General features: G+C 39.9%; 1 protein-coding gene across 1 annotated transcript in view; it reads left to right on the plus strand.

Moving 5' to 3' along the window:
* Nucleotides 1-16,675, plus strand: part of LOC129095804 (zeta-sarcoglycan-like) — a 146,695-nt gene that overhangs the window by 70,841 nt on the left and 59,179 nt on the right. The window contains 1 exon segment of the mRNA XM_054604368.1: nt 3,893-3,980. Within this exon segment, the coding sequence (XP_054460343.1) occupies nt 3,893-3,980 (88 nt within the window).

Consider the following 16,675-nt stretch of genomic DNA (forward strand, 5'->3'; position numbering starts at 1 on the left):
ATGTCGGTGCCTTTTAGATATAGAGACAGACAATCGGTGAGACAGGCAGTCACAGACAATCAGGTGAGCTAAAAGCAGTTATTAGGCTGATGGCAAAGATGAATCAACTAAATGTATCTTGTATGAGGCTTGAGTACATTGCTGTTGAGACTGGTGAGACAGTGAGACAGACGGGATGGCTGAAAGCTGTTATTAGAGTGATGACCAAACACAAATAACCAATCAGGTCACTTATGAACCTTCAGTCCAGACCTGTTTAAGCTGACAGTCAGACAGGCGCTGAGATAGTGAGACAGCTAGTAAGACAGGTGAGCTGAAAGCTGTTATTAGGACCCATCTGTACTGGTGGCTGGAGGCTGTGATGATCATCCACCAGTCCACAGCTTATTATCACCTGACTAATTACACTGGCTACCTCAGGCTGGCAGCCCCTCTCCCTGTATTTATAATCAAAGAGAAATTAAACTATTAACTGAATTAATGGCGGCGCGGTGTGTATTGTGTCGGCTCACAGGATGCGTGTGCCTTTAGTGTATTTATTTGTGCCTGTCTGCACATTTCACACGATGAGGGGAGATTTATGAGCGAGACTCTAAAAACAAAAGCCGCAGGGACAGCGCAGAGAGGGGGATAAACAGAGAAGTGAACTGAGCACAAAGTAAACATCACGGATGATGTATGGCACATGTGAGGAAATAGCTACGTGCGCTCGCCAATCCTTGTTTTGACTTTGTTTTTAGATAGTATCCAATTATCCATCCAGTACCACCGCTGTCACTGTATGCATCTCACGTATCCAAGGATTTCAATATTCAATTTAATTTATCCATATGGTGATTGGCCAGCTGTGCAAAGGTTAAAAAAGGGTTTAAACATTTCCCTCAGACTTTAATTTGCTGTTGTTTAACAACTAATTCTGTCACTTTTCATCATATTTCATCCATATTTAAAAGTCCCAGCATGTTTTTTTTTGTTTTTTTTAATTCCCTAGACAGATCTGTGAGTGTGGCTTTTCCAAACAGTTGTAAACCCTTGTGTCTTTCTATGTTATTGGCAAGTTCTTTTTTAGCACACTACTATTTCATGATTCTGCAAAAGCCAATTTGGCCTAATAATCTAATGCAAACAATTAGTATAACATATCTTGACAAATGAACATATGTCCCAAAAGAATTGTTTTGAATGTGAGTTGAATATATTTTAAAATATGTTATTTTACTGTTGCTTATTGTTATTCCATTTTTTTAACTTTCACTGTTTTCCTTAAATTCCATTATGGGCTTATATTAATTGTCTCCCTCTGGCTGCCCGAGGACAAATCTGTCTGCAAACTGAATTAGAAATATATAACTATAATGCATATAACAGCTAGCTCATGTTGAAATATGGGATGTGCAATATGTGAAAATGCTGTAGGGTGCTTTCATACAGCGTGTTGGATAGTGTTTATCTGAGGTGGACTTATCTGTAATCATTGTTAGCCTGCCACTAATTGGCCACAGCTACATTTGTTGGCAGTCAGTGAAAGAGTGTGTGTATCTGAAAGACTGCAGCTGTGGACTGCAACTGGCATGACAAAGTGCAAGTTCCATATGTATCAGTAGTATTTATCAATTTCAATGCAAATAGCAAGGACACCAGACACAAACCTTTCCCACACACACACACACACACACACACACACACACACTTGAGTGTTATTCCATCATCGATTGGATTTCTGACATCAAACAATGTTAAATTGTATGCGTCCTCTGATGGATTCATGCCTTCAAGACGTAAAATGATTACAGCACCATTCTGCAGTGAAAAAAAACAAAAAACATTTTAAGTAAAACTCCAAAAGGATGAACTTCAAACTAATATTAAAATGAGAACACATCAAACCACCATCAAACATCAGGCAAACCTCACTGAAGATCAGAGCTGTGATGGAGAGAGATGAACCTTTAGTGACACAGAAAACCAGCTGAATAGGTATTCATATGCAGCAGCTCCTTACAAGTCAGTTTTATTCCTGCATTTTGCTTCTTGATTGATTTAGAGTATCTGTCACTTCATAGTGAAGACTGCACACTTGAGAATTATGGATTTTATACCTGAGTTATCAACAGTATTGTCTGAATGGATTTCATCACGGTACCGTGTGCCAGCACGAGTGTAAACAAGCACACACACTGTCCACCCTTTAACGGTTTTGTGTGATGACATGTAGTCCATTCTAAATGCAATACGTCATGTATGTGTGAAAACTTTGTGATCATTATTGGTAGCCTACAGGTAGAACCAACAAGCCATTATTGTTACCTGCTCCTACGTTTCACTTACGCACCACCAGTCCGATTGTTTGTCCTGCTTCATAAACAGACATTAGCAACTGTTTAATATGCAGCAATTATTTACAGGCCTTATTCCCACGCATTTGCATATGAGTGCTTAATCAAATAAGATTCCCCATCTACGGTTGCATTTCTAAATGACAGACTCCCGCTCTAAATGAATGGGATCAGGCCTGCTCATGCACACTGCCCATTGAGCTGGAATGATTCGAAGCACATTACATCTGCCATGCTTTACGAAGCGCCCATTGCTTTTAACAGAGTGGAAAGATAATATAGTGAAGCCTATCACACGCCCCGTTGACAAAGATTCATCCAGCATACATGAGCTGGGAAGCAGATGAGAGAGGCGCTGCACAACAAACCGTCATTGGCAAATTTGTTACCTGACTCCGTATGAGTGGGTGGTGTGAGTACGTGCGATGTGTAGACTCATTAAGAAGTTGGTGTGCGTTCGTGTGTGTGTGTTCACATCTGCAATGATCGTATGTGTGTGCGTTACCCAGATAGTCACACTCAAGTCCTGTGTGCACTTTTTGTGTCAGTTTTCTTTGTTTGATTCCCTGGACCCTCAAAAATAGAGCATAAACAGGTGTTTGTCTGCGTAAGCAGACCAGAAAATAAGAGAGAGAGAGAGAGAGAGAGAGTGAAGAGGAAGGAAGAAGAGGATTTTTTCCATTTCAACGGATCAACGACTTTCCAATTTTAACACAATTCTCATTTAGAATTCAGACCGGAATGCGGCAAGATATTAATTTTGGGAAATCAACGGAGAAATTGGGTCACCTGTGAGCCATTCATTTCACGCCGCCAAAACAAATAAGCAATTTAAAAGAGAGAGTGTGAGAGAAGGGAAGGGAGAGAGAATAAAAAAGAAAATGATGTAAGTGTAGAGATGTAATGAAAGAAGGAAGGAGAACGGAAAGGAAAGTTGGAAACGATTGTGAGTCAGACAGTTTTGCTCACTGGAAGGAAGGTGGGGGGAGAGAGAGAGAGAGAGAGAGTGAGAGACAGTGAAAGACAATGAAAATGGCAGACATGGGGTTAGCATTCATCGCAACACACGTCCACTGAACGTAAACCGATGTGGGCAGCGTGCTGCAAAGGTCAGGGACAGGGTCACACCTGCATTTAGCTCATTTATGTTGAGATTAGATCGTCTTTTGTGTGTGCGCACACACACACACACACACACACACACACACACACACACACACACACACACACACACACACACACACAGAAACAACTGGAAACATGCAAACACACTCAGAGATAGGATGCTGTCTTGAATAGATTATGCAAATTAGATGCAGAGTATGTCAGGCTGGCAAAGAGAGGGAGTCAAGTGTGAAGTGTGAAGGTTGATAAAGGCCAGGGCAGCATTGGATATGCGGGTTAATAACATATTGGTGGGGAAAAGGATAAAGAAAGCGGAGAGAACATGTGTGTGGGAATGGAGACTGAAAGTTAATCATTTGTTTGTGACAGTGTGAGAAATGTACTACTTGCTGTTGTCTTAATCATCTTTGTCCCTCTCCCCCTCTCTCTAGGACAGTCCATTGATCCTCCAGTCAGACAGAAATGTGACCGTCAATGCTAGGAACGATCAGGGACAACTGACCGGTCAGCTAACCGTGGGTAAGAGAGACACACATGCATACACAATACAAAGACACGTCCACACACGCTACATTGGCAGTAAACATTTTCTTTAAAAACAACGTCCAAACCACATCAATCACCCAAGACAGTCAGTTATATTGCTTTGTTTGTGCTTGAATTCCTGAATGCCTTTTCACCTCCGTCTCTTTGCGAAACTAAATGCTATATTTTTCCATTAGTGTATCTCACTGAGGCTGACAGCGTGCTGTTCTCTCAACTAAATCATGTTTCCAAGCTCTCATTGGATTAGTGAGCGGCCAGTGTTTTACTGCAGACGTCACTTAGAGGACGTATAACACATATATATCATGACATGTTCAAAAAAAAGGTTTAAGAACATAAATTAAAAGATGTTGAACTAATCATATCTGTAAAATGTACATGTGGAAATCCTTGTAAATTGAAAATATCTTCATGAATTCCTCTGGTGAGGTTTTGAAAGTTTCAGGTTTATTGATATCAGATCGGCAAGTTTCAATTTTAAAATTGAAATGAAACCTAAAACTGCACACTGTTAGACCAACACTAAAATAAACAGCATATGTACTGATAATACCACCAAGTGGTAACATACTGTGAATATGCAGTGCGGTTTTTTTTTTGGGGGGGGGGGGGTTTCAGATGAGCTATGTTATACTTTACAGCATATTTAATCACAGCTAAAACAATACAACCAGTAAGAGTGGAAATGTTGATCAGCAGTTGCTGAATGGGAGAAGCGATGGTTGAGGCATTTTCTTGTTGGCTGATAGCAACGGCAGTCGATGTGTCCTTGGGCAAGACACTTAACCCCAAGTTGCTCCCGAAGGCTTGCCATCGGTGTGGACTGGATGTTGCATGAATGTTAGTTAGAGTCTGATGGTGGCACCTTGCATGGTAGCCTGTCATCAGTGTGTGAATGGGTGAATGATATGTAATATACTACTGATTGTAAGTCGCTTTGGATAAAAGCGTCTGCTAAATGACTGTAATGTAATGTAATGTAATGATAGCTGTCATCAGAAACAAGAAAAAGACCTAATTTCAGTTGTAACAGAACAATTGATTTGTCATTCAAACATGGTTGGCCTGAAAAGATCATTAGCCACAGTTCAATCAAATAACAATCAAGTATAGGGCCAACACCAAAAAATGTGACATGAAAGGAATCATTTTTGCTACACATGTAAGGATTAGGTGTACTAAAGACTGGGCAGTGGTGTTTAGTGCCTCTAAGTGAGGAGAGTTGCACGGACAAAGGGTTGGTGACAGATGACCCAAGATTATGATGGCAGCGGTTGGAGTTCAGAGCAGGTTAAATATAAAGCGAGGTAGCGGTGAACCTTTGTTCACGTCTTGTTGGGATTTAGATTTGTCTTTTTTTTTTTAACCTTTTTATAACAAGTTCAGTTGCCTCTGAACATGTCCTCAGGGTTAGACTTTTTTTTAGGCGTTCATGTGTTACAGGGAGGACCTCTTAGTAGTCATGCTGCCATGTCATTAACCCTTTCAGAATATGACTGGACTTTATATGTAGTCAGGGAAAGCAATTGTATTAAGTCATCGTGAGTTTACCATTCAGGTCTCCTGCATTTGTTCTTGACTGTAGAGATATTTTGGTATATGTGCATGTTCTACGATAGATTCCTGTCTTTACCCACATAATCAAGAAAAAACAAAAATCTACAGTTTGTTTGTATGTGATTTTATCTGTGGACTTGTGAACACTTGCCACATAGGAGGAAGACTAAGGGAGAGTGCTGTTATCAGAGTCAGAGTAAGATGTTTTTGCAAATAGGTAATATGCACTTTTAAGGAATATGATTTAATGTTTGGTAAATACAATAAACATTTTAAGAGGAAATAAAAATACAGTTTAGTTACTGTAAAAGTCAAGAACATGAACATGGAGCAGAAATGTACACTATAACTGTTTATTTGGGTGAGGGAGTTTTTAGCAGTATGAGCAAAAGTATAGAGCAGAGATGTGCAATGTAGTGCAAATAGGTGATTAGCTTTCTTTCATACTACACTTTCACTTGGCGATGTAAATTGTAATGTTAAGCATTAAAGAAAAATCTACTTTTTAAAAGCCAATCCAAAATTTTAGGAATTCCTGCTTTTCTAATCTTGCACATAGGTGCTTGTCGCATAACCTCCCCGTGCTTTAATGAGCCCACGTAATGAGGCATTTGCAGACCTTCATAATGTGTTGTGCCACTGTTGTCTTTTTTCTTTTCCCTTGTCCCTTGTGTCATATATTTCCCCTAAAAATAAACTAAGTGGTTAGTTTCCCTTCTCCTTTGGTTTGGAGGAAACTGCTGTATAGATCTGGCTGCTTATTGATGCCGTCAGAAACACTTTTCAGATGTGATTTGACGAGCCATAAATCGTTGCCAGTGTGTGACTGGCTAGTGGAATGTGTGGTTGCATTTGGAAATTAAACACGACAGGCATCAAATAACCTCTCAGTGTATTTCAACCTTTCACTGCTTTGTTACTGAAAACATTTGCATATTTAGAATTCATTATCTGCTTTCCCACCTGCCTCATTGAATTGCTACAGAACTACAGGACTTTCGTTAATTAAAAAAATAACTGTTTAACAAATCCATCATCATGGGTCGATCCGCCTAGGTGGATATCATCTAACCTCGGACCGTGCTATGAAAACATGCTTGTTCTTTATAAGTTGCCGTCATAAAACGAGCAAACTAATTTGTGGTGTCAGAATTGTGGATGTTTCCGATGTAGAAGACCATCGCAGAGTACCATTTACAACCTGACAGGTGAAGTGAATGGTATTTTCAGGTCGAAGGCTCCTCTCCACTGTCTTTCTCGATCGATGCAAACGCAAACGTAAAGATATTCATCACCTGTAGGCCGGCCCAGAACTTCTAGTGTCTTTATACTCACACACACACACACACACAGTCTTTCCCTTTCTGACACTTTGTTTGAAATCCCTGACAGCTCACCTCCCGCTGTTAAAACTCCCCAAATCCGCTTTCCCTCTCCAAGAGAAGCACTTTAATGCTCATGTGTTTCTGAGTGAGTGTGTGTGTGTCTGCGTGCCTATCTGGCCTTCAGCAGAATCAGTCTGTGTTAAACCTAGAAAGACAAATTATGCCTAATTTATACTTTTGTGGAAAAGCCTGCGCAGAGCTCCCGCAGAGAGAGATGTTTTCTGTAGAGCTCGCAGGGACGCGGCATGCAGCTCAGGAAACAAACAGAAGTTTGGTTGGACATCAAGCTGGGAGATGGGTTTTCCTGACACGTACCTCCAATCCCATCCAAAAACCACCGCATTAATTCTAGGCACAGCGTCTTTTTGTATTTTTTTCAGCCGTTGAATTATGTTGGGATAAACTTATCCGTGAACTGCTGCAAAAAGGATTTTGAAACAGCGGATTTCCAACAAAAAGAAATAACATGCTACACGCAATCTCATGCATGCCAGGCACTACTATGTGTGCCTGGCATGCATGAGATGTGCCGGCACCAGCCAGCACAGAATGCATAGGCAGTATAAATCAGGCTGTTAAAGGATGGCATGAAGGGTGTTGTGTGTGACCTCTCTCAGACACGGAGTCATGCTCCACTGACTGTAGACACGCTGAAGTTATAAATACACGACTACTGAATTCTCGTACTGATATTCCCTTTGAGTCACACTCATGCGCACATACAGTAAACACAAAACACACACAAATCCTTACTATCTGTCACACTCTCACATTCTCACACATCAGCCATGGCTTTGGGTGGAGATTCCCCAGACGAGGGGAGACCTGCCAAGCAAGTAGAAGTTCCATCAATAACCACTTTGTGACACACACACACACACACACACACACACACACACACACACACACACACACACACACTAAAGACCTCAGCGGCTGTCTGACGGGATGGAATGGTACACAATGAATCCCCCTGAGGAGCTTTTTCTATTGGGCTCCGGAAATCCCGTGGTCTCCTCCTGCCGCTGCCTCCTGTTGCCTCCGTGCTGACTCAGCAGCACATTTAAGACACACCCAAACAAAAACACACACACACACACACACACACTCTCCTCCCCTCGCTTTCTTCAGTACTCTCACAGGAATACTCAGAAATCCTGAAAGTAAGACGGTTATTTCTCCTCACGAGACACAGGTTCCACCTCAGTAAACCCCTCATTAGTATCCATCACTGAAACTCAGTAAAGCACCAGCTGCTACTGTAGCTTGTACAAGAGGTAGAGGATCATGGTCAGTGGTATGGAAAGGTGGAGCGTTTAGACTATACATTTACATAGGTGTACTGACATCTTATTACATATTGGATTGTGAAAATAGGTCATTTCAGCTGCACAGAAATGGAAAGGAGGAGAAAGAGACCCCGCTGTGGTAAAAGATCTGCATCTGGGCACAAACATGAAAAAATGAATGGTCAAGATACGATTTTTTCATAAGGTCAAAATGATTTATTGGTGAATATAAATGATTAAACATAGGTCACCAAAATATCAGCTTGAAGGGAACATTGGTCCTAATTGCTCTTTTCGTTAGGTGCTTGACATTTTCGCTACGAGACAGCATCAAAAGGGAACTGATGGACAGGGAACGAGAAAAGCACATGCCTCCTGCTGGGTAAATGTTGGCTGTGGCAGGTCAAGCTAACCTACTGCCATGGCAGAAAGGTTTTCCTTATATTTAGATATATTATTTTCAAAAAGCAATTTCCATATTAGAAATTGGTCAATTTCAGAAGTGGCAGACATAAAAAAAAAAAAAAAAAAAAAACGTTCCAGAGTGATGGGAAAAAAAGAAAAACGATATTAGATCCTGCTGATGGATGTTGAATTTTTAGTACCTTCATAGCCAGACATCCAGCTCTCTTTTATGATAATTAAAATGACTTGTTTAGGGAGTGTGTCACACCTTTCCATACTCAGCTGAAAGTTATAAAATGGATAGAGGAACACACACATCCAGTCCTCTATATCTACTTCGTGACCCCCTTAGGGCCCATCTGTCAACAGAGAGGGTCTGAGTAGCCTACATGTGTTGGCCTTGGGCATCCCATCTAAGTTTTATTACTCTCTCTCTCTCTCTCTCTGTCTTTCCTTCATCCCCCCATCCCTCCTCTTCCTCGCCATCCTCTCCGTCGCTGTCAGCTCGTTAATGTGAGTGAGAACCTGTCATCTTTGTCTTCTGAATGGCCGGCCATAAAGATGATGAGTGAACTTGGGAGTTTTGAAGGCTTCCCCTTTCACCCGCCTCGGCGATGATGCCTCAGCTTTAGAGGCGGTGAACTGGCTGGAAAACGCACCATGCTTTGGGATTATTATCATCACAGTAATAGGGATTTTCCTCATTTAGTTTTGATTGGCTGAGCAAACTTTTAAAAAAAAAAAAGTAAAATACTGATCACAAAAAAAGTATGATCACAGGTCAAACGGCATCTTTCGAAAGTTTTTGTTGCAATGTATACTCTAACTATGTGTTGGACTAACAGATGATGCTGTAAATCACTAGATAATACAACTATGGTGGCATTAATTAATTGTATATGTGTCATATAACACTGTATCAGGAATCCACTTAAATATTTGTTTGTGAATCAGTAAATCTCTGCATTCACTTACTGTAAAGGAAGCAAAACAAATATCTTGGTATGTTTAAACATGAGTAAAGCTCTGCACTCAGAATATCACAGCATAATATTGATAAGTGATTAAAGTGGCCAGCTCATTTACTCGTCACTGTTTGTTGCCCATTCACTTCGCCTGCGTGTCCGTCTCTCAGGAAAGCTGGCAGTCATTACAGCCGCTGTGAGCGAGTGTTTGTGTTCCGGCTATCTTATTGACTTTTCATTTTTCTAAGTGCATGGTGCTGATAATGAATGCTCTTTCTCCTTCAGCAGGAGACGTATTGGTGGCACTCATTACCCTTGTGTATGAGTGTGTGTTATTTTAATGGGGACCGTTTTTTATTTTATTTTTTTTCTAAATGTAGCCGCAGAAGCCAAATGTATTTTGGGAAGAGTGAGGCAAAGTGCTTGTGGGTGTATCTGCGTGTGTTTTTGAAAATATTTGGGGGAATGGGGGACAGAGGGTCATTACCTCATCCACTACCTGCCATTAAAACAACACCTACAACTTTAAAAGTGACTTTCAACACTCAACCTTTCCCTCTCACTTTCTTCATCTTTCATTCAACACACTCACACACTTTCCCTCAGCCTCTCTCTTGCCCTTTTCTTAATATTTTGCCTTTGCTCCCTGTCTTATCCTCTCTTTCTTTCTCCTGTTGTCTTTTTTCTACCTTTCACTCCCCCTTTTTTAATCATGTGTGGACCTCATCTCTTATTAAACCAATGAATTCCCCGCTGACCTTGTTACCTTCTCCTATACCCAGGCTTTGCATTTATCACTTCATTATCTCTACCTTCTTACACTAATTATGTTCCCTTTTATCTTGGCGGAATCAGTCACCTTATTTCTTAGGCATTCGGCTGATGTAGCTTAAAAAGTGTATTATCAAAGCAGAAGCATTAGGGGACTGAAAGGCAAAGACCACACAGAGTAATAGATGGTTAATGATTTGTGGGTGGAGCAAGAGAAGGTCTGTCATGTGTTGGGCTGGGTATCGGTACTCAATACCTTTTAAGGTATCCAAAGAAATAACCCAGTACCAATAGTATCGAAACTTCTCCATTCAAACTAAACCTCGTTTTGAGTGTTTTTTTACTGAGATGGGGGAAAAAAATGGTTGTATTTTTTTGCTCACAGCCAATCTCCACAATTTTTCTGCGATGTAATGCCACGTGTGCTTGGCCCAATCCCCCAGCAGCTTCAACACATAATGATGTGGTTAACTCAAACACGCTGTATTTGATTGAGTTGATAGTTCAGCGTGCCAAGATGCAACCAAAAAGCCATACTACACATGCCTGTGTCGTCTTATATAAATTTAGTGCATAGAATGCGGAAGCATTTTTTCAGGAAAAACTCGGAACTTGGATAATTACGTAAACGTCCTTTGGATGCAGTGGAGTTCTGGTGGCAACTACACAACTTAATGTGACCATTTACATAATGCGTATCGAATGAAGTACAAAAAAGGTATAAAATGAGGCACTAGACTCATATTGGTATCACTTTAGGGTATTGCTATTTGGACTGGTATCATAATTTGCTAAATGAGACCCATCCCTGCTCATGTACTGTTGTAGTTAAGACTCTTAATGGGTGGATTTGTGGATTTATAGCTGTGGAAATGTAAGAATATACAGAATGTAATCATATTCTGTTTTTCACTCATCAGAAACATGGCGTGGCTCGAGCAGTTAAACAGTTGAATGTCGGCTAAAATTGTTTTCTGATCAGTGTGCGGAGTGAGTACTTCCATAAAATTCAATTGTTCCATTACACACAGTCTAATTATGAATCTACATCTCTGCAAATCCCCCCTCTGAGAAACAAATGATGTACATAACAATCATATTTTCACAGTGATCACATTTTCAGCTAGAGTGAGATCTTTGTGGCTTGATTTGGCTGGCTGAGAAACACAGAGATACTAAGTAGTCTAATTTTATCTCCCTCCCTCATCCAATCAGCGGAGTTCAGACAGCACGTCTCCCTTATTTTATTCTGCCTCTCTATGATCAAATCAATGGTTTTAATGAGGCAATTAAAAATACATAGAACTTGGCATTAACAAACTGGGATACACTTAAGGGGTCATCAAGGACTCGATAAAGGCATAGATTTACTGCCATTGTTGTCAGTTATCCTTATGATTGCACTTTAATTGCACAAAGGCTAATTGTCTGTATACTACTTTGGCTGCATTATGGCAGATACACTTGTTCATATGTGTGCGTATGTTTACCCTGAGGAATGGATTTAATGGACCATATAAAGCCATCCGTCTGCACCAGTGAACTATGGGCTTCACACTGCTTGCTGGTGGTTGGACACAATAATAAAATGACAGATATCTACTATTTCAAGCGTGAGAGCGCTCTCCTTTCCACTGGTATGGCAGGAATTTGTATAGGTTCTGATTATTTGCCCTGTAAAGAGGTAGAGAGTATTTCTCTTAATAAAGCAGGTAAGAAATCAAACCACTTACATTAAATTAGTATCGATTGTTGGAAGTACACTCAAGATATCTCGCACACTCTTCGTTCTTCTAGCAAACCCAGTCGAGTCGTGTGTTTGTTTTATTGGATTGCATTATATTGTAAGGCATAACTTTATTTTGTCCATCGTCTATATCTGTAAGCATTATGGGCACTAAGAAATGTTTTATGTTTTGATTTAAATATGTCTTGAATGAACGTTGTAAAAGCCACAAGATTATGTTTACGCATTGGAAGGAGTTATACGAGCATGCAATAACCATCTGTTTCTTTTTGCTGTGTTTAATAAAAGGACATTAAAACATCAGATAAATGCATGCTCGTTGAAGCAAATCAAATAAGAAAAAAACGTCTCCTTCAGGCAACAAGGAAGACTTTATGTGTCTTTATGAGCATGGGATGTTTATTGCAGGGATAGCAGAAAACATCCCTTTAATGGTTTGCCATAAAACAACAATGTACTGTCAGTCTTTCTTACTATCTAGCCTCACATCTGCACAAAATTACATTTTCAGGAAGTAAGAAAAGTTGTTGTGTTCTGCATGTAATTCCTAAATTTGCAACCGAACAACCAAACCAATCAAATTGCCCCTGAAGCGAATCAAAAAGGTTATATATTAGTATTTCCAAACAGCAGTTTACTATTTACAACCAATAATATTGCAAGCTTAAAAAAAAAAGCTTTCTTTAGGGCACACTCATAATGTCGATTAGCATTTTTCTTCTTTTGCATTGTCTGTGTGAAAAAAAAAACATGAATAATTCAGAGTGTACTGTGGTTGAAGAATCTGCCCCAAGGTCAGAGCAATGACTCAGTATTCCTTCAGGCACGTTTTGGAAAGCAAACATTTATAACTGTGTGCATTTTAGATAAAAGGATTGAATGCCCAAGCTCCCTTCTAGACTCACATTCAATTTTGTACACCACTACATCTCCTTAGGCACTACTGCAGTGTAACTTTAACATTGTACGCACTGGGCTGATATCCGGGAGGGGGCAGCGGGCTCTCAATAACTGCAAATAGTGGAATATGTTGAATCAATCTTTGTAATTGCGAGTTGCGGGGTAATAAAAGAGTGCGAGGAACAATCATGTAGTAAGTTAAGTCAGACATCATCTGTGCCCTGGAAAAGCCATTTAATGTGAGCACCATGCCGCCAACAAGCAGGTACTGTAAGTTGACACTAGGCTTTTATTGCAAACGTAAAAGGTCAATTAATAAAATGTCTGTCAAGGCTCACTAACTCATATTTTAAATGCAAGATGGTTTATCTCCCTCTGCTTGCATTTGCCATGACTTCAGGATAATAATGTAATTATGTTCACAGAGGCATGTAAATCACTACAAAGCCTGAAAGATCAGATATACCCTCGGCCACAAGTTCTTCAACTTCCATCAAGAGAACAAACTCTAGATTCGTTTCTATGTGTCTGGGGAAACTTTCTTTTAATTATTTTTTGGATGTCTCATTCCTAAGTCATGTCTTTGTATAAGATGATCGAGTGTGGGGAAAGGGCTTGCCTAAAGGTTTGAGAGGCACAAAGGAACATTCTGTCTCGCTCTGAGTTTTTGTTCTGATCCAATCGAGAGCCCCTCGAGTGACATGTCGTAATGTGCATCACTTGGACCCGCAAACTCTAAACTCGGTTGCCATTCCTGCAACTGTTTCCATCATTTTATTCATTTATATTTTACTTAAAACATCTGACTATCATATTGTCCTTACCATATTAGTGAGGCTTCATTTGGTAATAAGGCTTATTTACATATAAGTCTGTTACATAAAGTAGGTCAAATAAATTCAACTTAAGTTACTATGCATCGCTCCAGACGAGCCTGTTCCTAGCCCGGTTTGTTTTCAGGCATAGCTAAACGTTTAAGCTTAGCTGGAGGTACTGCAATTTTTCCTCCAACTTCCCTTCTAGAATATATCATAGTTGTGAACTGTGAAGTACACATCGACTGCAGCTAATACCAAATTCATCAGCTTAGGCTGCAGTTATTCCCCACTTGAAATATAAAGCCTAGACCAGCACTGGGCGAGTGTACAGTGTGTGCACAGAAGTCAACGTTTGTGCTTTTTAAATGCACCAGAAATGCATTCCTGCTTAAGGCTATTTGAGTATATTATTCATGTACATGAACCCACTAAGACACAATTTCAGGCAGAGCACTGAGTAACAAGTAACAGGGGAGTCCAGCAGCATTAAGGTCACCTGTGTGGAAGTGAGATACTGTTCTCTGACTGGGGATCTCTAATGTGCTGCCAAAGGTTGCCATTGGCTTTGCTTATGCTGCTATCAGTTTATTATTGTATTCCTCATGCTATGCATTTAATATGTGCTGCTCTGTGGCCGTGGAATCTATATATCTCTCTTTACATCCCCACCTCCTTCTTTATTAAATGATAGATCAGTTCACAAATAGATCCGACTTTATCATCTAGTCTAATCACATTAGCTCTGAGTAGTTTAAATAAACTGTTTCAGACTTTTGAGTATAAGCTCTGCTTTTGCCCCCCCTCCTTTATAAAAACACCCATTTGTTCTACTGACTGGCACAAAGTTGTATAAAAACTAGGATGAGTCATTTCCTGGTTACTGTTTGCCAGGATATTATGTTTGCATGAGTGAACACAGACACAGAATACTTAAAAAATCTGATCATGACCACAACAATTATCTGTAGTTTGATTATGTGCAGGATGCCTAGTACAAGACTTATTGAATCACCCTTTTATTAAGATATCCTTTATAGAAAAAAACGAATTAGTTCATGTATAAAGGGCAGGGAAAGGTAATTCAATTAAATGAAATCTAGTTTAATGAATAAGGTTTTTGTGTTTTCATTTAAAGTAGGCCCTAAGCTAGCAATATATCACTGATTGTGTTAACGCTGACAGTGGTGGTTCGCCTGTGTTCGGGGCTTTAAACTGCATTTGAATATGTGGAGCTGCATGCCACAACCTTTACCTGTCTTTTCATCTCCACCTCCTACCATTTCATCTTCCCTCCATCCCACAGCCCTGACTCCAGAGATCAGGTTGATTAATGTAGATGACAAACAGCACTCATTTATCTCTCCCTCTGTCTCCTTCTATCCTCCCTTACCATATTAATGACTGTAATCAACTCTAAATAAATAATTTGTGTCCCCCAGTGCATGAATCTCACCCTCCCACCTGTGGCAAATTTGAAAGTTGAATTAAAAAGTGCATTGCAGTGCAGTTTCTTCCCTTCTCCTCGGTATGTCCCTCTCCTCATCTTTTTCCTCATTTATCTTTGTCTTTCTTCTTTTGAGAGACACCTTGAGGAGATTAAAGGTGTGCTGTGGCGCAGCAGAGGGCCCGTCTCCCTCTTTGATGGGTAGAAACACAATGATGCGGTGACCCTCTTGTTTCCTGCTGTTGCATCATGGCCGTGTTGCATGCTGTTTACTTTCAAAGGGCCAAAATAATTGCTTTCTTTTTTGCCCTCTTCACTGCCTCCATTATCTTCTTGCTCCTCGAACAGTGATGTGCAGCACTTATCTGTCAAAGTAACAATGGCTCACTTTCAACTCCAGTCAATTCATTTTGCTCTACGTCGGCTCATAAGTTGACCCTCAACTGCGGGTTGGTAGTGTTTATTACACATGAGGAAGGAGGGTTGTTGGGCCACTCTCTTCTTTTTTTTCGATGTCTGAGATGCGTCGCACGCGACCTGATTTATATTTTTAAAGCTGTAGTTAGTGGTTATTTTATTTGTCCATCCCCATTTTACAAACACAAAGAGTAATAGAAACAACTCAATACTATGCATTCCAATACAGCAGTACTTACACCAGCCAGATTCAACACCCCTCAGGGTCAACACTACTATATAAGCTTCATAAGGTAGGATATATACTGTAGCAAGGCTGTTGTACTGGCTGTACATATGTGGAAAACTCAGTTTGTCACCACGTTAGCATTTAACAAATGACAGTTTGGAAACTTCTCAAAATATAAATTGAAAAAAATAAATATTGAAAAAAGAACAAATTATAGTAGCAGTAGTAGTAGAAATAAAAAGTACTGGCACTTTGTTCAATGTCATTAAGAAAGTAATTCGTTGAATAGCAGTACATTACAAAATTAGATGGTACTAAAACGTTTATTACACTCATATAATCTTTACAAATAAACACCCCTTTTATGATTTGTGAAACATGAATGCAATCGTCCAAAGTCCAAATCTAACGTTAGGCTATGAACAAATTAAACCAAGACTTTAATGTCATTACCACCAAGCTAGAGGCATACTGTGTTTGGTTGACGATTATTTGTGTTACTTGTTTGCAACTGTCTTTTTTTAAGACACGACACAAGTGGGGTATTTACTGACATATTTTATGTCGTAGGTATCTAAAGCATGTGTAAACCACAGACCCTATTAAAAAAAAAACATTGTCTTTGAGACTACAAAACCGGAAGTGAGAAAATGCAAATCCTTTTTCGGATATTAGGCATTATGTTTTCAAGTTTTCCATCAGTCCTCACATACATCAGCTCAGTCCATTCTCAGGAACACC

This window comes from Anoplopoma fimbria, chromosome 9 (genome assembly GCF_027596085.1).
Source record: "Anoplopoma fimbria isolate UVic2021 breed Golden Eagle Sablefish chromosome 9, Afim_UVic_2022, whole genome shotgun sequence".
In the NCBI taxonomy this organism is placed as follows: Eukaryota; Metazoa; Chordata; class Actinopteri; order Perciformes; family Anoplopomatidae; genus Anoplopoma; species Anoplopoma fimbria.